Source organism: Haemaphysalis longicornis, unplaced genomic scaffold (assembly GCF_048455015.1).
Source record: "Haemaphysalis longicornis isolate Haplotype H1 unplaced genomic scaffold, Haemaphysalis longicornis Haplotype H1 scaffold_10, whole genome shotgun sequence".
NCBI lineage: Eukaryota > Metazoa > Arthropoda > Arachnida > Ixodida > Ixodidae > Haemaphysalis > Haemaphysalis longicornis.
Window position 1 is genome coordinate 113,925,346 of NW_027526204.1, and position 25,258 is coordinate 113,950,603.

Here is a 25,258-nt window from a genome sequence, read left to right on the forward strand (position 1 = left end):
GAAGTACAATGTATCAGTTATTGAGTATCGCTAAGCTTTCGCCTTCAAATCACGCAAGAAGACTTAAGGGGGGACGTAGATTTCAAAATCAACTTTTTTTATTTTTTTATAAGATTTTGATAAAAATCGGCACAGCAACTGGAAATGCTTCTGTGATAACACCATAAATAAAAAAGTTTTCAAAATATACTTTGATATTTTTATTAAATTTTCTTTCTGTTCCGCTTATACCAAGCTTGAGCGGCTTATAAAACATGATAGGAAACTTGTTCGAAGTCCTTTGCATTCCCGAATGAATGGACGAGGTCGCGACAGTTTTAGAATTTTTTTACAACACTGTTTTTTAGTTTTCACTTTTAGAGGTTAATGTGCAACAGGCATGTCAACTGTGAACGACTATTTGAATAAAAAAATCACAAAAACAAATCCTGAAAACCAAGAGTGTCACGACCTGAACTGTTCATCAAGGAATGTAATGCAATAAACGGAATCAAAACACACCCAGCAGTCATGAAGAAATCCCTGGAACAAGCGACACAGGTGGCAAACGGTTTCCGAAGTTGCTACATAGGTCAGGGCTGTAGCCTTTCGTGTCCTTTTTAACATGAGGCTTCTGAAATGCCGTGCCTTGAAATTGGAGTGCCTTTTACAGCCTTTTTCTTTCCACAAAACGTCAATTTCAGCTCCTCTGTGAAGAGTACATAGCCCAGTTTGCAGACCAAACAAAGAGGGAGATGGCTTTCAATAGGCTTTCAATGCAAAGTAGGTTAGCTGGTTGGCTGTATCGCATTGGACAACTTCCCTTAGAAGTGTTGTCCCCATAGCAACATGTGAAGCATTTTTTTTACTTAAATTTGAATTTTTGGCTTCTGTTATGTTTTATCTTGCCTGGCGCAGCAACTTAGTATTCATACATGCAGGTGTTCGTTGCGAAAAGTTTGCATACCACAAGGATGCAAATGAGCTACTTTAAAGCTTGGTATAATATTCTGGACAACTCCAACTTCAATGCAAGGGCATTCTTTTAATACTTTTGACATTCAAGGCATCTAAAAGTTCTCGCAGCACAGCCAGTATGCCCTAAGCCATACATGCATTGGTATCAATTTTTCCCTAAAAAAATTCACTGTTAAATGCTGCGATAGTAAGGTAATTTTTAACGCAGAGAACCTATTTTTATTCCTATATTCCTAACTCAACTTGTTTTCATGATTATTAGAAGCGCACAGGAAACGTTGCACAAGAAAGGCGATATGGCTCGCACGCATCGCAGCGCACGCTTACCGCGACATATCGCACTTTGATTATCCCTGATGTGTCTGGTCAGTTGACTATAAAGATTAAATAGGACGTAGCAGGCATTAATTACAACTACTGGCGTTCAATCGTCACCGGTTGCGCAGTCATACGATGCTCCAATGCGCGTCAGCATTGCCGAATTTGCCGAAGTGCGTACAAAAAATGTTGTGTATTTTAGAAGCAGAGCTACACACACAGTCTTGTTTCGATGGATGGATTTAAATGCTACTTACGTCGCTGCCCATGTAGGGCAAGAACATGATGGATGATTCAACATGAAGCGAGCGCGATATTCTAGGTGTGATTTTGCAGCTTGGGTCAACCGTGCAGTTAGGTCCTATGCATTTCGTAACGTTTTCCACCGTTTCGAAATTTTTTGAGCATCCGTTCAGCCACACCTGCAAAAAAGATTTATTAGAGAAAATACAAGACTTGAGGACATGACTCCCTTGTGGCAAGTAATTTTGTGTAATGGGTATGCGGTCTAGAAGGCATTGTATAAAGTAACAGTGAAATAGGCAGCAGGCTAAGGACTTTCAAAGCCACGAAGCAGGTTAAACACAAGATCATCGCTTCAAAAACAATCCACTTCTAGCTCCACCCCTGATCTGTTTTGTGTCCATTTCGAACCATTTTGAGTGAGCTCTGATTGGCTAAAAGCAAACAACCGGACGTGACGCAACACAAGCACAGTGGTGCTACTGTGTTTAACAGTGATTTCTATGAGCAAACGATTTGGAGTCAACAATTTTGTCTCTTCAAGCATGAATGTACCAGTCAATGCCTGGTTATCGGCTCGCAGGGGCGCGGCAAGAGGGACGAAGTAATGTTGGCCCATTCCAAATGCTTCAGAAGTATACCACATGCACATTGCACCTCTCAAGGAGGACTGTATGCTGGTTGTAGACAATATGCTTGATAAACATGACCAGTAGTAGCAGGGTGTCAGTGTCGAGTAACAAGTGATACGCGCCCATTGTTTTTTTCGCTACGGTCACTTTCAGTCAGCGGCCGGTAGCGAACAAACAATATCACTGTCGCAGCTCTTTACGAGCCAAGACATTTATGCCTTCGCCGTTGCCATCACACAGTGAAACAAACAATTGTCGGCGAGCTTGGTAGCTGTCGAGCAGACGACCAAAATTACCCAAGCACTGGGCATGGAATGTAAACATTTATTCGTGCTTGACGAATACGCATACCAGGTTAATGTTCGTAAACTTGACGAGAAGCAGATACGTAGCTAACAAATCGAAATCCGGACCACTTGCACGGTTCTTTACTCGGACAGTACCCCACAAAAATCAAAGCTTTAACGCACCAGTCAAGATTCTTCGAAAAGCTCGCATCAGAATGCCGCAACGGCGTTGATGCTGAGTTACGTAACAGGAAGGTTCTTGATACACGGGCTGTCACGGACATAATTTCAATTCAAGCACGAATATACTGAGCAACTGTAAGATTCTATACGCTTTACTACCTTACGTGAAATTCGTGTCCCTGCTTGGCTGTTTTTCACCGCTCACCATTTTACAGGTGACTAGAAGTGTACAGCGTAGCAAAAGAGTTTTCGCCTGCATTGCCGCGCCCGGTTCAGATGGCCACGTGTTTTGCGGAGGGAGGTACGCGAGAGTGCCGCGGCCAACGGAAGCCTGCACCCAGCGGGTTCCCGGAAGACGCGCAACTTCAGGGACTGTGCGCGGTGAAGTGCGGGGTTTGCGCGGAGAATGGAGTGAGAACTGGCAGTGGCCGGACGGACAGCCGGGACGCTGCATCGGCCTTGAGGGGTGTGCTGTGGAGGCCGAGTGCCTACGGCGGTGAACTCTGGGCCCCCAAAGATCACTTCAAGGAGGTCAAATAGTGCGGTCGAAGTTTGCTTAAATTGCGCCGCTAATGAGCGCCGCCCCACCACAGACGGCTGGCAGCCTCAGGCGTCACCCCGGCAGGACCATCAGCCGGAACGCAGCTAAGCTGTCCTCCCCTTCTCCACTTTTCTGCGGACTCTTGGTAATTGTCTGCTCTGTCGTACTTCTCTAAGTGGACTGCACAGGCAGTCCACTTAGAGAAGTACGCTTCCTTCAGTGCACCATGCTGTATGTGTTTCTCGCAGGCCTTTGTTAGCAGTTGGGGGAAGCCTCCAACCCCGCCTATTGTACACTTTACTATCTCCATCTACTGTCGCCTTCTTGGGCTCGCAATGGCAAGTACCGTTTCTTTCGCTGTCGTCAATGTACTCTCGCGTCAGCTCTGAACCTAACAGGGTGTCAACTGCAGTGCGTTGGCAAGTCATCATGCCCTCCCTCTTTGTCTGATGTCAGCTCTGACCCCAGCGGGGTGTCAGCTGAGGTATGTTGCACACGGCGTGTGTGCCGTGACCTGCGAGCAGTGGCGTAGCCAGGGGGGGGCTAACCGGGCTCAAGCCCCCCCCGAAATTTTTCCGGCCGGCGCCGTGCTGCCTGTTATGCCTGGTACGTCGCCTGTGAACAAAGGGGCATAACCTTCGGATGTGCTACTATTAAAAACATTCACGACTGAATGCCTGTCCTGTCGCATTGGTGCTTACACAAAACGAAGCGCCCAGGTCAGGATAATTGCGGAGGGGTGCAGCTCCAAAAGCGATGGCGCCTTCGGGTAAGCTCAGCCCACGGGACGCCAAAGGCGTGCGTTGTGTCCCTTTGTGTGTGACATGTCGCCACACAGAGAATAATTGCCCGGCTGAGTCGTTCTCAGCAGAGTAGATTGACTCGTCACAGTATGGCCGGGGAAGCATGGAGTGCGCAAAAGAAGAGGGACCGCCGGTCATTGATGGGTGAAGACTGGCGATGAAGGCCCGAAAGGGAGAAGACGATCTTTGTATGCGTAAGCAGAACCACGTGTAAGCGGTGGTGGTTCTGAAGAAGACGATGGTTCTGCGTATTGGGCGAAACGTCTGCTTTAGCTGGATGACTGTCCGGGGGGGGGGGGGGGGGGGAAGGGGGGTTTGTGGGTGAGGCGCACAGCAAAGTATGCCCCTCTTCTGCACGTCACCCCTTCATTCTTTTTCACGTTTCTGTGGAGCCCGGGAGGGTGTTGGCGTGGGATAATTGTATGGTCTCAGCTTGCGCGCACTGCATGTCCTCTCCTGAAAGCGGTGTTCCAGACAGACATTTTCTCCTCCGCGATTAGGCAGATTCGTTCGGCGGTATTTTTCGCCTTCTAGGAAACTGGGGAACGCCCACTTGACAAAAAGGGCGCGCTGCCCCCAAAGCGGGTTTACATGAATGCGACAGCAGCGTATCGCATTGGTTCGGCGAATCCGGCGCGGCTTTATTGTAAGCGCGAAGGCGCGACAGTCACCAGCCCTACCACGGGCAGACGGCGGTCGCGACAGTAACCAATACCCGGTGGCCATCTTCGACCTCGGTCACAACTAAAGCCCCTCCATTGCGTCCACGGCCGCTTTTTGCCAGGGCGGCGGCTGCCCAGAGCTGTGTATATTCAGGGCCTGAGTCACAACAACGCCGACATGAGAGAACGGTGCAAGGGCAGAAGCGACCTGGCTTTGGGAAGCTCACACTCGAAGTGCCGTGCAACACACAAAAGAGGCCGCAATTGTAAGTCATTTTCTTCCCTTGACCCCTGATTTATGCTTGCGTGATCACTGCATCTTTTAATATTTAAATAATTGTTTCCTAATATTTAGACGACGTCACAGTGCCTTTATGTCTGCGTGCGGAAAAAAAGTATATCTAATTTTATGTCTAATGCAATTTTTGCGTTTGAATTGGTTGTTGAAGGAGCGCCAGCTATAAACCGGGTAGGTACCTTTGAAAGATGGAAAACGTAAATTCTACTCATATAAATACTTAACTATCCTATGATGCACAAAGTTGACGAGGGTTACTCAAAGCGTATCGGGACAGCGTTAAGTTCATTAAGAGTTACCGCTGTCCAAGAAGTACGTGAAGAGTTAAAAATATATTTGTGTTCGCTGCAGCTTTAGTATAGTTTGCTTCATCTACATTCACGCAACTCAATATGAGGTAGCCACTGTCGCATGGTGTGCCCGTTATCGGAACGTTGCCGCGTTTCATACCGACGCGCGCATTCACTGCTACACCCAATTTTAAAATCATCATGCGCAAGTGAAGGACCCTCGTACTGGTGGCGAAGAAACCAACTTGCCTTTCTAGTAGAATTTTCCTTCAGCTCTTTCTGGCCTTTTTTTGAAGTTTTGTGGGCTCAAGAGTATCGTTCTTTCAATGCTCATTCGATTTGGCATGATCAACGAATGTCGTAATTAAAAAAAATAGGCTACAGACCACAGACCTTCTCAAGAACACCAGTACACTTCCGCCCCCCGCCCCACATACGGGTGCGCGCTGAAGTGATTTTGCCTGGATCCACTACTGTTATACGTCCTAAAATATCGCATGAAGTAAATTTCGAGCATTACTTAAGTAACCGAAATGACTGAGGAATTATCACTGTAAACAACTTTGCAATTTTTTGCCAATGTATTGTGTCGTAGCCTGAAACCATGCTTCAATTTCAAATCAAATCAAATCAAATCATGTATGTGAACATCACGGTCGCTGTACCACCTCAACTGTACCATTACTGTCCGTTTCATGCTGAAATACGGTAGTCTGTGGCATTTATGTACGCGGGACCATGCCATTACGCATGTTTTCTTGGTGCTGCGGGCAACAAAATGCTGACTTGTGTCGAGCATCGACCCAAGCCTGAAGGTCATGTGCAGCTTCCCACTGCACCCTGTTTTCTGGTGGACCAAGGAGCGTCCCAACATAATAATATATTTCAATTTTCCGAGTCGCTAACGAAAACCGCAAAATTCCTGTGCGTCCTCCAATGCTGTTTTATCGTTTACCTCTAAAACCGCCAGTGTGTGCTCGGCTCAACAATGGCAGCGCACGCGTCCACTAAACAGTATGTCCTTTCATTAATGTTTGTAACCAGAATGGTAGGACTTCATTATAATTCTTTCCTGAGATCTGACGACAAAATTCCAAATGCAGCAAGGTTTTGCTCAACTTGCATGCCTAACCGAAACAGTATGGTCAAACAACGCCGTCTTTGCGCTATTATTTGTTCTTGATAAATTTAAAGTTCGTTATTGCATTGAATAGTGACCTTTGCAGTGATTTGCTCTACCTCATAAAGGAGTGCTACTTGCACCTAAAGGGGATTGCCGCCCCACAAAAGTTACTGAATAGTACACTCCTCCAGGCAGACTGTAGGGCATTTACGCACGAAGCATTGAAAACTTGACAGAGAATAATGCAAGTATTTCAGAACACCAAGGCCGAGCTTTTTACGGCAGAGTCAACATTTGGGCGTACCGAAACGTTAACCAGATTGGCGATGTTACAAAGCACCAGCTTCTCATATCTGCCTGACGTCCTTAGAAGCTATGAGGTGGACTGCGTCACAGAATCAAAACAGAAGCCGAAATTTCAACTGACATGGCTTGACAGTACCTATGGCTGAATTATTCCGCTTTGCGTGAGGGCTAATCCTACCATGTTCGTGTAATTTTCGCCGTTAACAGCGCAGTTCTCGCGCGTGATGTCTGTGTAACGCTTCTTGTATGCATAATTCATAAATAAAACCTGCGCTACAACGTAAGTGCATAGACTCGGTGTATTCGGCACAAACCTTTTCTCATTGGCCTTACACTGGAAGATTCTGTACGAGCGCAGAAGGCTTATAGGCAAAACAATTTCTGCATTTAAACATCAACTAAATAAAAAGATCTCATTTTTACGGCCTACGTAATTTTATTGCGGATGTCGCAGACACCATACTGCCCGTGTTGAAATAAAGCAAGTAATCACGTGAAACTGTGACCATTTAGTGCAATGCCTGCACAATGTGCCCGTGCGTGCAATGTACGTCCCGTATCACGGGCGCAGATTTGCACCACGCGGTCTGCGGATTTTCGCCCAGTTTACAACTTCACCTGGCACAAATACAATCAGAACCTTAAAGGGCCTAGCTATTTGAAGACAAAATACAACCTAGTTCAATTTAATAGCACTAGCCTTTGGTAACTCGCACCGCTTCATTCCAATCACAGACGTTTTTTTCAACCGAAGCAATGCAACAAATGTCATAAATTTTCAAATTGTGCGCTGCAGTGAAGTAATATGGGCAGGAGTGATGTATATAGGCCAGCACTAAAACGTAGTTATGAGTATGTTAACTGCACGTTAGAATTCAAATGATAAGATCAATGGAGGCCGCTCTACAATCGCGCAATCATGTTCCTTGGCGGTGACTTAGGTCGTTGGGCCAATCGTACATACAAGATCCTGTGATGTTATAGTGAAATCGCCGCCAGGAAGTGGGCGGGGATTGGCCACTGCTTCAAATATTTAATTGACTGATTGATGGATTGTAGGGTTTACGCGCCGTAGTGGAGGGGCTCATGATTAATTTTTACCACCTGGAGATCTTTAACGTGCGCCTAAATCTTGTACATACGGGCATTTGTGCTTTTCGCCTCCATCAGAAAAGCGGCCTCCGCGGCCGGGAATCGAACCCGCGTCCTCATGCTCAGCAGCAGAACGCCCAATGTTTAATTTATTATGTCGATTATTCCTTTGATTAGTGTGAGATAGAACTGGTATCGTTGTTATTGGGACAAGACAGTCTTTTTAATGAACCCAACATGTATTTTATCTTCATAGCCTTTAAGGGCGCTTGCAAACTGCCGCGCTTTTTTTTTTCTTTCGGGGGGGGGGGGGGGACGAGAACAACCTTAGCCCCCCCCGAACAAAAATCCTGGCTACGCGCCTGCCTGCGAGTGTATTTCCCGTATTATCTACGAGAGTAAAAATACGTCTTTGTGTTCGGCACATCCTGTGTCTCGACTCATGCCTCGCGCAAAGGGCTGATCAGGCCTGCCGGTTGGCAAGTCCAAACTACATCATCTGATTCGCATGTAGGGGGGAGTTGTTTGTCACTCCTCCATTCTGAGACATCGGCCACTAAATTACCTCGCAATTCTGCGACAAGCTGCCATCTTTCAACATTCAGCCCCTAGTTGTGTAAACTTCAGCAACTTCCAACTTAGCCATTGGAACATCTTATAAACCATGTTAGGCTTTCAAAATGTGTTAACATCGCCACACAAAATAGTAGTTTAAAATGTGCAGAGCGGCTTAGAAGAGTGCGCAAAACTCGCAACAAGGAGCTCTCCGGATCAGTTGGCTCTTCTTTCTTCATAGTTGGCTGGACTGGGGCTTGCTCTGATCCACATGGGTCACTGAGCAGGCGAGAAGGGCCTGCCTCTCTCAAAAAGTACCGCCGCTCACTTTCTAAGCCACGGCTCATCCGCTCTTGAGAAAGATGTGGCTCAAAAAATCCGGCTCCCTCCTGAGCGACGCATCTATACTTCCCGCAGTCAAATCCGATAAGCTGACAGGCTCTTCCCACTGCCACGCAAAGAAGCGACCGTGAGCGATCGTCAACACGAGCATGCAAAAAATGCAGGCGCAACGTCAACCTGCACGAATCATGTGCGAAAACGGACCATGCGGTTCACGTTTAATAGAAATAACTTGGCGCGCGCAGACAGGGAAAGGGGTCGCTATCTTCTTATGTGCGTCAAGCAAGGTCAGTTGATGTTATCACTACGCGTGAACTAAAAGGGTGCCCATTTTTTAAATGCAAATGCATTTCTTAGTCGGGGGTTGTCGTGCGTTGGCCGGCGTGCGCCTAGCAACAGCTGTGGCGCGCCTAGCAACTGGAGCACGCGGTAGCTTGAGCGGGAGTAGCGGAGGGCAAGGGGAGAGGAGGAGCGCGCTCGGCGTGTGAGGGCGCTCGCATCGCAGAGCTCGGGCGGAGTAGCGGAGAGTGAGTGGAGAGGAGGAGCGCGCTCGGGCGTGTGAGGGCGCTAGCATCGCGGAGCTCGGCGGAGAGAGCTCGCGCGCGGAGCGGGCGTGTTGCGCGGGTCTCTCTCTCCTCTCCGCGTACCCTCTCTCCGCACCCTGCGCTTGCAAAAATATATATAAATGCAGTGGAGCGCGTGCCTCTCTCCGCGACTGCTTGCCGCAGCGCACCCATCGGTGCACCCAATGCATCCGCATTTCCGCACGATCCCCTTCGGGGAGGTGGGGGGAGTTTTTTTTTTTCCGTGTCACAGTTAGAGGAGAGCAAGGGGTGCGCGCTGCGTCAGATGGCCGATTTCATCCTCTTTTTTCTTTTACTACCCTAAAACAATGCCCCATCTGCGCCGGTTGATCAGCAGTCCCACCAGAAAACCGCACTATAAATCGGTATTGTGCTTTGGCCAACCACATTCTAAGCGGTATGATTAAGCATTGAGTTCTGTGGGAGGTGAACCGGTGGTCAAAAACACCCGCGTCATATCCGGTCCTACACTAAGCGGTTACGTTATAAATTGTCTACACTGTACTCGCAACCAATCGATTAGATTAGATTAGAAAACGAAAAAAGGCGCCCTTTCTATTGAGATTAAGATGGACGCCACAGCTCATGTAGAGTCCGAGCAGCAAGCCGTTGAAAAAATGCTATTTTCACATTGAATACTGGCCGATTTTAGCAGTTGTCAGTGCTATAAATTGATATCATGGCTCAAATATGTACTCTTGCGTCTTGATATTTGGACGACAGAAAGAAAAATAGCGCTACTTTCCGAAAATGGCAGTTTTGAAAAATCGATTTTTTGGTCATAAATATTTCAAGATTCCAAGACACGCGTCTCCCCTTAAGAGGTCGAGCAAGATTCATTGTTTTTTTTTTTTGCACACGAGCCGTGCAAGGGAAGTAGCCAGGGACGTACTGGTCACTCCCTGTGACCAGTACAAATCACAAATGTACTCACCGAGCCATTCTGACAGTAAAGAGGCGGATAGGCTGCATCACCAAGGCTTCCAAACTCGTCGAACACGCCATACCTCAAGTGGGCCCACTCGTGCACAAACACGTACGCTGGAACGAACACATACCCACCTCATCAAAAAGTGTGTTTAGACAGGATACTTTGTCGCTTCAGAGAGTGCCTGCCCTGTAATCCCATTCAGGATGCACAAAGAACACCGCTGAAAAAAATTCCAGTTATATTGACATCACGGCACTTATTTCAAGTGGCCTTCAGCAACTGCACTCTACCCCTTTTAGTCACTGTCTCCATATGGAGACGCAACTTCCTTCGTCGTTTTCCTCGTAAAAACGAAGAGTTCATGCTGCAGAGCGGTGCCGCTGATGTTCGAAACCCACGGAAGTGAAAGGTATCACCATGTGATGTGGAATGGCAGAACCGCACTCATTAACATCGTTCCAAAATGGACGCCACCAAGGTTTGTGGGAGCTCCGGTGTGTGGCCGTCCTAAATTATTTAAAGGCCAACTGCACTCAAATTTCACCCTTGCTAAATGCCTTCGAAATGTGTAGTAGGTACTATGAGAACTACTTCGACGTGACCGGTAGCTCTGTGCAATGCGTGGTTATTCAGTTTCAGGCACTCAAAAGAACGCCCTTGCAGACGACAAAGCACCTGCCGGCGTGTCGCGCAAACAGCCATTTAGCGGAAGTGACATGCCAGCCGTCGAGGCCGATCGGCCTGCCTCGCAGCGGGAGAATCCAGGAAACTCGTATTTCGCGCCCGTGGCCTCCGCGATTTGCTGCCGGCGGCGCGCCGCCGGTAGCCGATCGCGGAGGCCACATTCGCGCCGGTACGCCTGGCTTTCATGGCTCCGAAGAGGCTTTGTTAACCGTACGGTTCTCTCCTTTTCGAGTGTCATCGCGGCATCATGCCTACGCGGTGTTCTGCTAGCTGGCGTGCTTGCGGGACAAGCGCTCGCTTTTCCGCGCGCTTCCCACACCCCCGCTCGCGCGCTCACACCCTCCTCCTGGCTGGCCGAGCCGGCCGCGTCGGCCGGTCCGCAGAGCTCGCGCCGTCAGGCCAGGCCGTCTGGCCGCTTGCGCCGACGGCTGATACGTCACTTCCGCCTGCCCGTAATGGCCGCGTTTTGCCCAGTTTCGTTTTCAAAATCGTCGATTTTTGCTGGTCGCTTGCGGCGTAATTACGCACATTTTAGGCGTCATACTTCGTACATCGCGGTCTTTTTAGTCAAACAATGTAGGAACAGTGATTTCGCGCGGTCGAAATTTTGAGTGCAGTTGGCGTTTAACTCTCTCGCTACCGCCGGAAAATTGACCATTTTGAGAAATCCAATAAAACTTTTTTTCTGCTAAAAAATTGGTTAGGCACTAATTACAGGAACACAAAATGCAGATTATTTAACGGCCTTTCCAATAACACCAGTTTTTTAAATGTTTTTACATATAGTTGTAAAAAAAATTTAAAATCAAAATTTTTGTCAAGCTGTCGAAAAAAAAAGATTAAAAAGGAGTTGTGTATATCAAACCACCAGTAGTAGAAAAAATTACACATACATTTTGTAGGGAAACATTTCAAAAACACGCCCTAGAAAAATGCCGACTTGTGCGGAACAGTTTGTCAGATATGTTAGCACGCACGGTGCTCGTGTCATGCAGTGAAGCCCAATTTCCAATTCAAAATGTGCAATTTCATGTGGTTCCTTGCAATAAATCTGGCAGTTTGACATTATCAGAGGCACCAATTTGCCCCCACATAAAGTAAAAACGTCTTCGCAATGACCGACTTTGCATTTACAGCGAGCACAATATTTGGCACAAGCACGCGATGCGGAAAAAACCATGCATGAAGTTGAAAACGGAACGCCGTGGTTGATGCTTGCTGATGATCACGGTCAGTTATCTTTGAAAACATAAAGCTGAGCTTTAATATCATCATCTTACTCGCAATTGTAGCCTTGCTCACAGAAATGAGGTATGATGCGCTAGAATTGTGCCCTGCGATCTTTGGCAGAGTAGCAGTTGCGCAATGAAAAATATCAGCACAACGAGCCTCCTCTATTGCAGCGCCACCTTACAGTTTTCAAATGAAACAGTACAAAAACTTATCGGAGACTCCGTCCGAATAGACAGTTCAACAAAGCAGCACCATTAGAGCGCCGGATATACCCTCGCATGGACACGAAACCGGAAGGTGAACACCTGGTAGTGTAAGGCCGGTTTGAAGCGCTGTCCTCGGCGGAACAGATATCGGGCGACTGCGTGTGATCTTTTGACTTGCATCTGAAGTTCTTATCGCAGAAATCGGGTTATGGTGGTGGGAAATCAGGAGCGGGGTGCTTTGTTCGAGGATCGGTCGCGGACGCTCCAGGCGCCATGGGAGGTAGCCTTGAAGTTGGGTAGCTGCATAGTAGCGCTAAATATGAATTTCGCGATCCAGAAACGAAACCGAAACTGTTGTAAACTGTTCGCGAATGGTCCTGGGGTAAGTAGAACTACCACAGAACTTGGAAAAATGTGCGCAAAGGCAATAAAACTCCCTAAAATCATAAAGTAGCTTTGCAACCAGGCACTGCTTGACATTTTCAGCCGATTTCTGGGATTATTGTTGTCAGAGCGCGAACCTGACGATTGAAAATCGTTTGCTGGTTGACCATTCACGCCCTGATAGCAAAAAACAAACGCTGGTGCAGAGCGATCACGAGTGGCACGCATTCTTCGTTGGTAGAAGTGACGCGCGATGACCACGCCCCTTTTCCACACCCAGGTGATTCAAAAGTGTGTTAAAAATCACGCTTCCGTTGCAAAAATGAAAACAAAACTGATTTTGAAAGGCTGTTGCAAAAATGAAACGAAACTGATTTTGAAAGGCGATTTTCTGATCTAACTCCGAACAGCTTTACTTGTTCGAGCAATGCCTGGAATGCTATGAAAATGCAATGAAAAGGCGCTTCCAAAGTATCGATCAAATTGATCGATTTTAATAGGCGCGGTAGCGAAAGAGTTAAAGCCGCATAAATCATTTATAAAGGCTAGAAACACCTGTTTCATGTGCAGAGATTATTATTTCCCCTTCTTGTTTGTAAACTGCCTCATGATATTTATTATTTTTTATAGGCAAATGAGGACACGACGCGATTTCTGTAATAGGTATTCTATAGAACTTTTTTTCTTACCTCTAAACACTTGACACTGCTAAACCTCTAAGTATGGAATTTTTCTGCAGTGAATATAGAAATTCGTAACTGAAAGGCCTACAAACTATTCAGACGCTGGCCGCTAGGCAAATATTAATGAAGGGCGCGTTAATGCGACTCAACATCTACAGTGCTAATCTAACACAATGTACCTATTCAGCCTGTTGGATCCTCTGGTAAAGGCTTGGATTCCATCTCTTGTTCCAATGCCTTTGTCACTTAAACCACTGCTTATTGTTCAGTGATCCCAGCACGAAACAAGAAAGCGTCTGCCTTCACACCGTCAGCCGCGATCAAGGCATTCCATCTGGTGTGTTCTAAAGAAGGGGGTGCTGTAGAAGCTTTCCTTTCCTCTGAATTCAATCCCAGTTAAACCACTTTGCTTATAATTAAAGGGACCGTGCAGACAAAACACACACTCGTTAAACTTTCAAGGAGGGCCTTTGCTGACTCACTAAGCTCTACTTTGGCCACCAAGACGTGTTCTGGCAAAAAATGCACAAATATTAAAAAACGTTCTACTTTCTCGCTAAGTGACATAAACGGTGACGTCTTAGAGTGAGCACTAAAATAGTTTTCAGGGGGTGGACTTTCCCACATCATTCAAGTTGTACGCTCGAATCCAATCGCACGAACAAGATCCTGTCACGTCAGAGAGACCGACCCAGGAAGTGGCTGGGGAGTCGCACTGCTTCATCTCTTTTCCATTCATCATAATCATCATAATCGCAATCATCATAACCATCAGCCTATCTACGCTCACTGAAGGGCAAAGGCTGCTACCATAGACCTCCAATTATCCCGGCCCTGTGCTAACTGCGACCACTTTATCCCCGCAAACGTCTTGATGTCATCTGCCCACCTAACTTCCTGCCACCCTCTGCCACGCTTGCTTCTCTAGGTATCCACTCTGTTACCATTAAACAATGACCAGCAGTCACCTTGCCTTTGCATTATATGTCCTTCCCACACCCATGTCTTCTTAATTTCTATTATTATGTTCTTAACACGTGTTTGTTCCCTGAACCATTCCGCTTTCTTCTTATCCCTTAATGTTACCCCTATCATTTTCTCATTCCAAAGCTAGCCGAGTCATCCCCAGTTTAAGTTGAACCCTTTTCGTGCGCCTCCAATGCCCCGTAGATAAGTACCAGTAAGATGCAGCTGCAGGGGTGAGACAGCCCAAAGAGATTTGGGAGCAGTTTTCGGAGCAGCAAAATTTTGATTTTGGAGCAGAAGAATCTTGATTTGGAGCAGGTAGGGACATTTATACATCTTGTGAGCTTAAAAAAATCATAATTTCAGCAATTTGAAGGGTCAAGTACACATTCCAATCAGTTTTAAATACCCAGAACACTGGAACAGCCTTACGCGAAAGAATTTTTCAAGAGTATCACAAAGTTCTAACTGCACTACCTTTTTCCTAACTACTGATATTGTGTTGCGGATGTCCGCAACATTGACAACAATACTGCCGTTAACATTATCAAATTTAAAGGCCAACTGCACTCAAAATTTCCACCTCTTCAAAACCCTATTTTCGTATAGTCTGCTTAAAAAGAAAGCAACATGCAAAATACAACAGCTGAAATACGCGCGTGGACGCCGCAAGCGGCCAGCAAAAATCGGCGATTTTGAAACCGAAACCGAGCAGAGCGCGGCCATCGCAGTGACGTTGCAGCCGTCCAGTGAGCGGCTGGACGGTCACCAGCTCGGGAGAAGGTCTGCGCGCACGCTCTACGCGCGCACGTGCGCAGCCGAGCTCGACCGGTTCTCCGGCTGCGTGGCTGAGCAGAGGAAAAAGCCCCCGTCGGCTGGAACGTCACAGGCGCGTCATGGCTGTTTACGCGATCCGCCGGCAGGTGCAGCGTGGTCTGCGGCGGAGCTTTTTTAAACGCTTACGGCTGATTAACGAGGCGTTTTACGGGGCTGCCACTTGTGTCACAGCTGATTTGGGGGTACTTACTACGCATTAAAAATAAATTTGGTCGAGGGTAAATTTGAGTGCTCTGCAATTGTGGCGCGTTTTCTTGCCGGCTAAAATTATTACTTTTGTAATCCCAGGCTGCGTTGTATGAACGAGTGTAGTCACGGCAACAGTAGAGCAACTTCGAGATAACGGTCGCATAGCCCAACCAGCCTACCCATTGCAGTCCGTGGGGCGCACGTCGACCCGGTGATCATTTGAGTAGCGTTACTGTTTAGTCACCTAGATTTGGGCATTAAATTTCACTTCGCATACATCAAGTGTTATTAGTCGCGTGCTATGGCAACCATGCAGTCCTGCAGCTATTGGGCGCTGCCCGGACAGGTTGCGGCGCCGCAGTGCAGCCCGCAACTTTCGTGCCGACCGTTCCCTCCCGGGCCGAGGCTCGCGATCACGGTTCGAAGCACAGCAACACCTCAGCATTTTATAACACCACAACGAGCCAAAAAGTTCAATTCACGAACCCGATTATAAACGCACGCACCACGTTTCGCACTCAAGGACAAACCACGCCGAAGCCGTAGGCCCCACATTTCAAAACTTTTTTACGAGCCGCGCAACTTCTCGTAATCTCGCACCAATCTCAAACCATGCCCCCGCGTTAACGTCACTGTTCAGAGCCACAATTGATAGAATGAATAGACTGTCCCCCAGCTGATAGCGTAAAATAAACCAGGGAAAATATCGGCGATGCGCAGTGAGCGCGTGAAGTAGGCAGTAGCAGGCAGATCAGGCGGCGGCCATGTTTGTAGTTACAGCGATGCCTAATCGGGAAGGCCGTTCCAGCGAACCCATACAAAAAGGCAATCGTGTTTTAGCAGCTATTGTTTGCTTCATTTCAGTCTTTCTATTTCTGCCATTTCTGTTGACCGACAATAAAAGCAGTCACCGGGATGCGGGAGGCTTTCGTCCCCGCTGGAACTGACATCAGCATCAAAATCCGTGCCTTTCAGGCTCTTCTGGAGCAGTTTGGCGCAATTTTCCCAATTTTCATGCTTTTGGAGCAGCTTGGCGCAGGAAAATGGAATTATATTAATAAAGGTGCAATATGCGTAGCTGTCTCACCCCTGCAGCTGTCATTAGGGTTCGTACAGGATTCAAATACAAGCATTCAAGGATATTCAAGGACTTTCAAGACCCTGTCAAGGTATTTTCAAGGGTGCAGGGGTGAACCTGTGCCAGACTGTTCTACTACTGTTCTGCTCACACGCAAAATATCTGCTTCAAATTTAGTGCCACCCTCAATAATATTCAGAGAGCTTCACAAAAGCCATGCCATTTGACAGTGAGCTTATCAGCCTGTAATTTTTCAAGTCCTTCATATCACCTTTCTTATAGATTAGAATGATGCTCGCGTTCTTCCAAGTTTCCGGTACACTCGCGGTCATTAGGCAATAGGTATACAGGTTTGAAAGTTTTTCTAGTACAATTTGCCCGCCATCCTTCAGAAGGTCTACCATCATCCGATCCTCCTCAGAAGCTTTGCCCCATAGAATTTCTTTCAAATCCTTTTTTACTTTTTGTGTCGTTACTGGTGGGATGTCTATCTCCTCTGAACTACTTCCTCGTTCGGTATTATCCTGGATGTCTCGGCTACTGTACAGATCTTTCTACAACTCCTTGGCTACTATAACTATTTTATCCCTGTTTGGATAACATTGCATTGCTTGCCTTTAAGTGTATACATCTGATTTTTCCCCATGACTAGTCGCCTATTTACTGCTTTCAGGCTGCCTCCATTCTAAACAGCATTCCTGATCCTGTCCATATTGTACATGGTGTATGTCAGCTGTCTTACGCTTATTAACTTCGATAGCTCTGCTAGCTCTATTCTGTCAGCTGGGGTGGTGATCCTGTCTAGCGATCGTACCTCCTACTTCTCCTGCACACTCCTTGATAATGCGCGTTAGGATTCTCGCAGGCTTCCTGTGTCGTAAGCTCTGCTTCCTCTGTAAGAGCTGAATATCGCTTCTGCCGTGCGATCCTGAATTCTTCAACGTTCCGTCTTACTGTTAGTTCTTTGATCGGCTTCTTTCGTACTAGCTTGTTACGGTCCCTCCTCAAAGCTAGCTTTAATTCGATATCGCAACATACGATGGTCACTACACCTCCCCCTTCCGAGCACTTGCACTACCTGCACGACACCAGGGTCGTCGCATAGTGTGAAGCCTATTTCACGTTTATGCTTTCCATTCGGACTCCATCCCATCCACTTCCGGCTCTCCCGTTTGCACAGGAAGGTACTCATGATGCGTACAGGATTCCGTTCGGCGAACTCGACTAATAAGCCACCTCTGTTATTTGTACAACCCAGGGCATAGTTCCCACCTGCTTTGTCTCCATGCTTGCTTCTTGCCTACTTTAGCACTCGGGTCTCCCATTCTTTCGGTATACTGTGTTTTTACTTCAGCCATTGCCAATTCCACATCTTCATAAAAGCGTTCAACTACCAGATCGTCGTGCCTGGATGTAGGTGCGTAGCCCTGTACCCCCGTGAATTTGTACCTCTTATTCAGCATAATTACAAGACCAGCTACACTTTCGTTAATGCCACAGTATTAGTCGATGCTGCCCGCTATGCTTTTGTTGACTAGAAATCCCCCTCTGTTTTCTCCTGTCTACTAGACCCCGGAAAGATACGACGTACTCGTTTGTCAGCATTGCATAGGCTTCAGCTATCCTGGACTCACTAAGCCCTATTACATCCCTTTAATGTCCTCTGACTGCACGAACACCGCTAGGCTCGTCTCGCTAGATAACGTTTTCGTGTTAAACGTTGCCAGCTTCAGATTACAATGGCGGCCTTTCCGGATCCAGGGATTCTTAGCACCCTCTGCTGAGTCAGAGGTCTGACCACCGCCGCAATCACTTGCTTCGCAACCCGACAAGACTGAGGGCCCAGGGTTAATTGGCGTGTTCCTGGGAGGTTGTGGCCAATCCACCAAAGTGGCGAATCCTGCTCTGGTGAGGGAGCATGTTGCGGGCAATGTTCGCCAGGATTAGGCCGCACCCCAAGCCCCCCTTCTGCCATTCCATCAACAAGAGGATTTTTTTTAATCTGGTGCGAATTGTGCGGCACCGGGATTCGAGCCACGGTTCTTCTGCATGCGAGGCGGATGCTCTGCCTCTACACCAGCGGTGCCCCCTTTTCCTGGTTATCTCAATTTGCTTGAAGCTCGCAATAAAATTGGTTTCATTGTTATGAGGACAAAGCAGTCTCTTTAATGAACCTGACGTCTACATTTTTATTTTCCCTTTAAAAGAGCTTTGAGAGGTGCAAATGGACTTGCCTGTGAAGTCTGATCCACCCGCCGTCATGTTTCGGGTTTGCGCTAAGAATCGGGGAGTTAGCTGGATGAAATATCCGATTTCACCACATATCCCTGGATATTCCGTGAATGGCGCATCACCAGTTGTCTCTGTTGGTAGGTTAATTCGGACGTCACTCCGTTCGTAGGAGTTGGATGACACGGCCCGGGCATGGTCCCTCTTTGGCCACGAGATTGGGAACTCAATCCTAATGCTCTTGAAGTAAACACTGCCGTTTGTTGCATGGTGTAGAAATATCGAGGCAGCACGAAACATCTCCTGCGCGAGTAAGAGACAATAAAGACATGTACAAAGCCCTGTTTAAGTGGTGATGAAGTTTGCATTTTTTTTCTTCCTATAGCATGTACAGGGGCCTTCAAATGTAAACGGAGCACGGGTTGGAGATTTTGAGGGGATACCTCCACCATGTGCTTAGCCAGCAACCTCTAAGTGACTGTTCAAGGAAGTCATTCCAAAATCGTCCGCACATATTTTCTTTATGCTCGCAGCCGCATAAAATAAAAATTACTCTAATTTCAAAGCCGTGCTCAGTTTCCTTTTTGGGGCGCCTGAGCATTGTGTATATGTCCCGAAATTCTTCACCTGCGCTGACCTCTCTTTTCCCATAAAAATATAAAAAAGTATGGTGGAGAAAAATAGGTAGCTGAAGGGCAGAACGTCGGTCTCACGGCATTTTCAACCCTATAGGACAGTATTACTTGGACATCTGTGGTTCTCGATTGGCTCTATACAAGGTGCTAAAGCAAACTATTTACTGCACAGGCGTTGCACATAGCAACTCATACGTGCTCGCATCTGCGGCCATGACCTGACTCTGTAGTCCTTCCTTGCCAAGGAACATGTTCCTTGACGTGACACAAGTGACCATTTCCTGTTTTCTCTGGTCGCTGCATTTATAGTTCCCCCATATAGCTCCCGCTGGGAGCTCTAGAGAACTCCCTCCCACTTGAACGGCACTTGAGCAAGTAGAGCGTAGTAATAAACACTTTTTATGGAAGTAGCCGCGTGTTTCAACCCAAAGCAGCAGCTCTCGTCAACCCTGGGCAACCGGTCTCTTTCATTGGCCTGCTAGGTTATGGAGGCACCCGCCCCCTCCCTCCAAACAATAAACTTGCACAGACGTTTGCACAGTGAAATTTGCACCACTTGAATGCTTGGTGTCCTAACACTGGGCGCATCTCTTTTAGTCCTATTTCAAGCTTTCAGCGTTCTCTTTCTGCTCCCCCCTTTCCCATTTCTCTTACCCAAGCGCAGGTATTTAACTTGGCTAGATACTGGTTAACATGGCCTCCCCTCTACTACCACCTTCTATCTGCTCCTCATCATCGAAGAAGTGTTCATGAGCTTTTATCTTAGTCGTCTAATGCAGTAATCAGCCCAATCACTTCAATGGGAACTCAACCTTTGGTACTGCATTTAGACATGTAAAAAACAGTGTTGCTGGCTTTTTAGGGGGCAGACTGGTCTTAGAGCTATTTTTTAGATGCAACGCATCTCTTGCTCTTGGCTATGTCCCTCCGTTGTCGTCGCGGCTTTGTCCGCACGTTCACTGCACATGCGCAACTCTCCTCCGTTCTTCTCTCCGACAGCTGTGCGCAACACTCACTCTGTCTCATCATAACAGTTGCGCGTGTGCGCTTCGCTGCTCTGGGTGCGCGCATGTGTGCACACTTTCACTCCGTGTCATTATCATAACAGCTGCGCGTGTGCGCTTCGCTGCTCTGGGTGCGCACATGTGTGCGCATGCGCGAGACTCTCCCCGGGAATATAAGCGGGGGAGCGCACGGCGCCGGATCAGTCCAGCGCTCGCTCTCGCACTTGACTTGCTTGACGACACCTCCGTGCAAGATCTTGTTGATGGAAGCAACAGTCCCTTCAGCGAGTGGACTGACGCAATCCAATACCAGGTCAGTCCTAACGCTCCCCCCTGATGCGTCGCATCACATCATGGTACGTAATTTTTTTTATTTACCAACCAATTTTAATGAAACTGCACTGCATTATAGAGCTTTTTGTGCTGATTTCAAATCGGCCATTAGATGTTTTGTGAGTTGTTTATATTTTGAGTTAATGATTAATTGCCATTATTTTGGGTCACAGTTACAATACAACACAGTGAATTTCGCTTCTCCCGTGCTCTGCGAGAAATGGCTCGCGGGTGGTGCCAATTGAACACAATAATATTTTCCGAAGCCTCCATTTGAAAAATTTGTTTCCAACACTGTATTCTCCACACATTTTGGTATCGGAAGCAAAAATAATTGAAGTTGAACCTGCTCTGGGTGCAGAGATAACTGAGGACGAAATGCTAGCTTTGTATTGCAAGAAAAGTGCCGTTTCATCATCGAATTCAGTGCTGAGCTGCAGAGTGCGCTTTAAAATGCTATTATAATAGAATAACAAAATATGGTTCCTTTTGATGAGAAAATTTACAGACTGACAGAAAAATGGCCGTGAAGGCCGAAAATGACGTTTTTCGAACGCTTTTTTTGACCGTTTTTCGGCCTCCAAGACCCAACTGCCCCCTTAAAGGAACGAATCAACGATAAGTATCAAACACATACATATAGTCACACCCGAAATGTAGAGGTCAGTGCAGAAAGAAAAGGACAAGGAAAATACCACTAGGTGTTTTTCAAATCTTATAGGGCTGTCCTTCATCTTCATTTCGCATGTTGTCTGCTAAGTGTTGGGTATTTATTCTATGAAAATTATGCAGAGTGAAAGCTCGCCATTCCACTACTAAAGATGCTAGCGGAGTTTACTCAAACGTTGTTTAGTAGAGATTTGTGTATGTTAATAGAATGCAGCTTGAGCTTAAGAAGACGCAAGACGACCTTGAAAGCGCCCTAGACTTTACCGCCTTCGTTCTTTATGCTGACATCTACATGCTAACATGGGACGTACTCCCTGACTTCCATACAGTACAAAGTAGCCCCCACTGCAGCTTTACTAACATTAACCAGTACACGACAGAGGGCCCTCCGGATCGCACACTGGGATCTCAACGGCACTGCTTTTTTGTTCCTTTCTTCCTTCCTTACTTTATTTTTCGTTTACTAAATTACTCGCTCACCGAGTCACTCACAAACTTAATCACTTGTTACCTATATTGACATTAGCAGCCGAACTGAATGCAGTCACACTTTCTTGCGATAACATGATCCTGTCGGAACTCCGGAAAGCACTTCATTTAAGCGCTTCTGCCACCGCTTGTGCATCCCAATTGAAATGCCTTGTTTCACTCTGATTTTATAGCGCGCGGACTCGAGTGGGCGTCTATCGACACGATCATTCGAATTACCTTGAGGTTTTCCACAATGGCTTCGTTGAAAGGAACACTGTGGTGAATGGACACCGTCACACCTTCGTAGCCTCCGTCGGTAGTGTCGATGTGAATGGTTCCAGCAGCAGCTATTACAAGCGCTGTGATGACTAAGCGCAGCATTTTAAGGGACTCCTGCAGAATATGGAGCGGGATCTGCGGGTTCGTTTGTAACAGTCGAGGGAAAAACTGCGAGCGCAAAGAACATTCGTGAAGACAATAACATCGCTTGCCCATTCAAACTTCCGGTGATTCTCGTTATCTCTCATTTTAACCGCAAAGCTTCTCTTGAGCGAGGCTTTTGTGGTACGAAATGTAATAACGCGGTCACGGCAATGTAGAGAGCACAGCGTAGCGATAGGAGAGCAAGCGCCTAGCACCAGCTGAAGCAAGTTAAAAGAATGCTTCAATGAGATCTTAGCTATTAAATCTGGTAGCAATGTTTAAACTGGCCAGCATCATTGAGCTAAAAGAAAATATTACGCATATTTTACATTATTACATAAGAAATATTTGCACTGTTTTTTTAGGTTCCCGGCCACGGCGCCTGCTTTTCTGATGGACGCGGAAAGCGAAAACGCTCGTGTGTTCGAGATTTCGGGGGAAGTTAAAGATCCCCAGGTGGTCAATATTAATCCGGAGGCCTTCACTACAGTGCGCCTCATTGAGTGTGAAGCGTCGGCACGTTAAACTCCACAATCAATTAATCATCAGTCAAGCATTCTTGTTATAGTAGTTAAAAATTGATGGCTGCTTGTTTTTTGCTTTAGAAAATAAGACATATAGCGCTCGGGGCGCCCCCTCTTGGCAGTGCTGCAAGTTAAAAAATAAGAAAAGGTTCTAACAACCAGAGTGAGCAGGGGAACGCAAAAATTGATTTGGCAAGCAGTGGAATCAACCTGAAAACTTTGACAAGTTCTATGAAGCTTAGCCTCGTGATTAGGGAGCACCAGGCAGCCATGTGTAGTCACCGTAACACGGTCTGCTAAGCAGCCCCAATGACATCGCGGGTTAATAAGCCCATGGAGCGGTCTCAGAGCACCCCAATGATATCACAAATCGTAGCCTTTCCCCAGAACACCATACAAGAAGCACTTCCCATTGCCTTCACAATGTGCCGCTTTGCTACTTCTGCATTGTGAAAACATAGCTGAACATTGTATATGCATCAGGGGCGCAGAAGTCTTTATTGCTAATTCAATGCAGAATGTGTTTGGGACCCCATCATATGCAGATTGCGGCACAGTTACAATTGTAATGCACAGCGTTACAATTTGTGATGAAAAAATGTGATCCCAGATCAAGTAAGCTACAGGGGGCAGCTGCGGAAAAACTCCCTCAATACTTGCTGTTAGCCACTTTGTGCTGTCCAAATAGTGACACTCCCTAAACTTTTTTCGCATGATTTTCGTGTACTACAGGAGACCTTGCACAAAAAACGACACCAACAACTACTGATAAACCATTCATCCGCAGATATACCAAAATTGCAACGAACAACCACTGAAGACTGTGACCATTCACTAGGAAAAATAGAGAATAATGCATAGCCCGTAAAAACGGCGTAAATATTCTGGCAAAATTGTGAAATTATACTGCTGCTGACGCTAATTTTCTTGCATATTGTGAATAAAATCATGAAGTATGTAGTAAGGCTGAGTGCAATAAGCGTAAGAATAAGAAATTCGCACTCGGAAGCTGGTTGAACAGTTCACAACTTACCTTAAAAAATATGAAAAATGGCAACAAAAAAGAACATTGTATTAGCAAAGAAGACCCAAATAAAAATTTCTCCAGCCAAAAACATTCCGCTATCCCATACGAGTCCCCATCGGAGATGCCATAGTTCCCATAAGATACACATACACAAGTACTGCACACACACACACACACACACACACACACACACACACACACACACACACACACACACACACACACACACAGAAAATGAACAGCCAATCAGTTATTTAACCTCGAAACTATTCGAATAAACTAAGAATTCTAATGTATAACAACACCACTTGATGAAAAAATCTGCAGCTCTCCTAAGTAGACATCCTTAAAGTGTACCCGCAAATATGCGTAGGAACGAACAGGGGCAGTTCATCACCGCAGCCGGCTGTTCCTCCACGTGGCGCAAAGAGCGCGTTAATGCGAGTTTTTTTAACGTGACGTGCGTCATCTCCATGATTTCTCGATCTTAATTGGCTTATAAATTACTGCAGCGGTGACACTATGCTAGAAAGAGCAGACGATGTCATGCATCAAGCGCAATCGCATTTCAAAACGCGCGCGCGGACATTAGGCGCCCTCGTATCGGCGGAGTTATCCACAACTTGTGCTATTGCCGTAATTTGCACCCGAGTATACAAAGGCGAACAAATGAGAACCACCAGACGCTTGACAAAATGGGTAATTAAATATTGTAAATTACGATAGTCCACAAATTAAACAGTCAACACGATCACAGTGCAATCAGTCAAAGCACGTTCCTCTACACACTGCGCATCAAGCCGTAACCGCACGTCACGGCTACCTACCGCTACAGGCGCAGCGAGAAAATCCAACAATCAAAAACATAATTCAGAAAACAGGATTTTCGGACACCAAAAACAAAGTACGACACTCGACTAGACATCCACAACAAACGGCATTTGCAAAACTGCGTCAACAACCGCCTAACGACACGTCAGCCGCCTTCGGGAGTGCAGAACAAAATTAGGCCTAAGCGTGAACCGCATGGAGCGTTTTCTACTCGAGAAAACGCGCCGCGCACGCCACAGGCGCGCTGACGCTGCCGCGGAACCACCCGCACGCTGCGCAGGCTGGTGGCGGCAACATGGCGGCGGCTTCGGCAGCGAAGTGGTGTAGGGAGCTCGAGCGACCGCTTCTAAGCGCTCTCTAAAATGCCGCTCAAGGAACGCACGCAGTTGCTTGTGCGGTAAAGGAGCTTACAATGTGGGTGAAAACGGTAGTATAAAACCATCCGCGCAGCTAGTGACAGCGCCCATTCAATATCTGCTGGGGTGGTAAGCCTAAATAAACATCCCCGGCGGAGCCAACCGGCTGTCTCGGGCATAGTTAATACCACGACCGTCTTCATAACCACCTCCATGAGGCGCGCGCCTCCCCATTGGCGCAAGTCGTCAGGCTCCTCCCACTGCCGCGCGTCAAAATCTAGCCAAGGCAGATTGAAAAAACGCACGCGCAACGCCGACGCGCGCGAATCGCGTGAAAAAACGCTCCATG

The 25,258-nt window shown here is 47.0% G+C and overlaps 1 protein-coding gene across 1 annotated transcript in view; it reads right to left on the minus strand.

Moving 5' to 3' along the window:
- LOC144160041 (calcium-activated chloride channel regulator 1-like) overlaps positions 1-22,734 on the minus strand; it is a 36,446-nt gene extending 13,712 nt beyond the window's left edge. The window contains exons 1-4 of the mRNA XM_077691661.1: positions 21,986-22,734; positions 18,642-18,939; positions 10,151-10,257; positions 1,533-1,697 (exon numbers count right to left, since the gene is read on the minus strand). Of these exons, the coding sequence (XP_077547787.1) occupies positions 1,533-1,697; positions 10,151-10,257; positions 18,642-18,939; positions 21,986-22,243 (828 nt within the window). The 5' untranslated portion in view covers positions 22,244-22,734. The remainder of the gene's footprint in view (positions 1-1,532; positions 1,698-10,150; positions 10,258-18,641; positions 18,940-21,985) is intronic.
- Between the last annotated feature and the right edge of the window lie 2,524 nt (positions 22,735-25,258).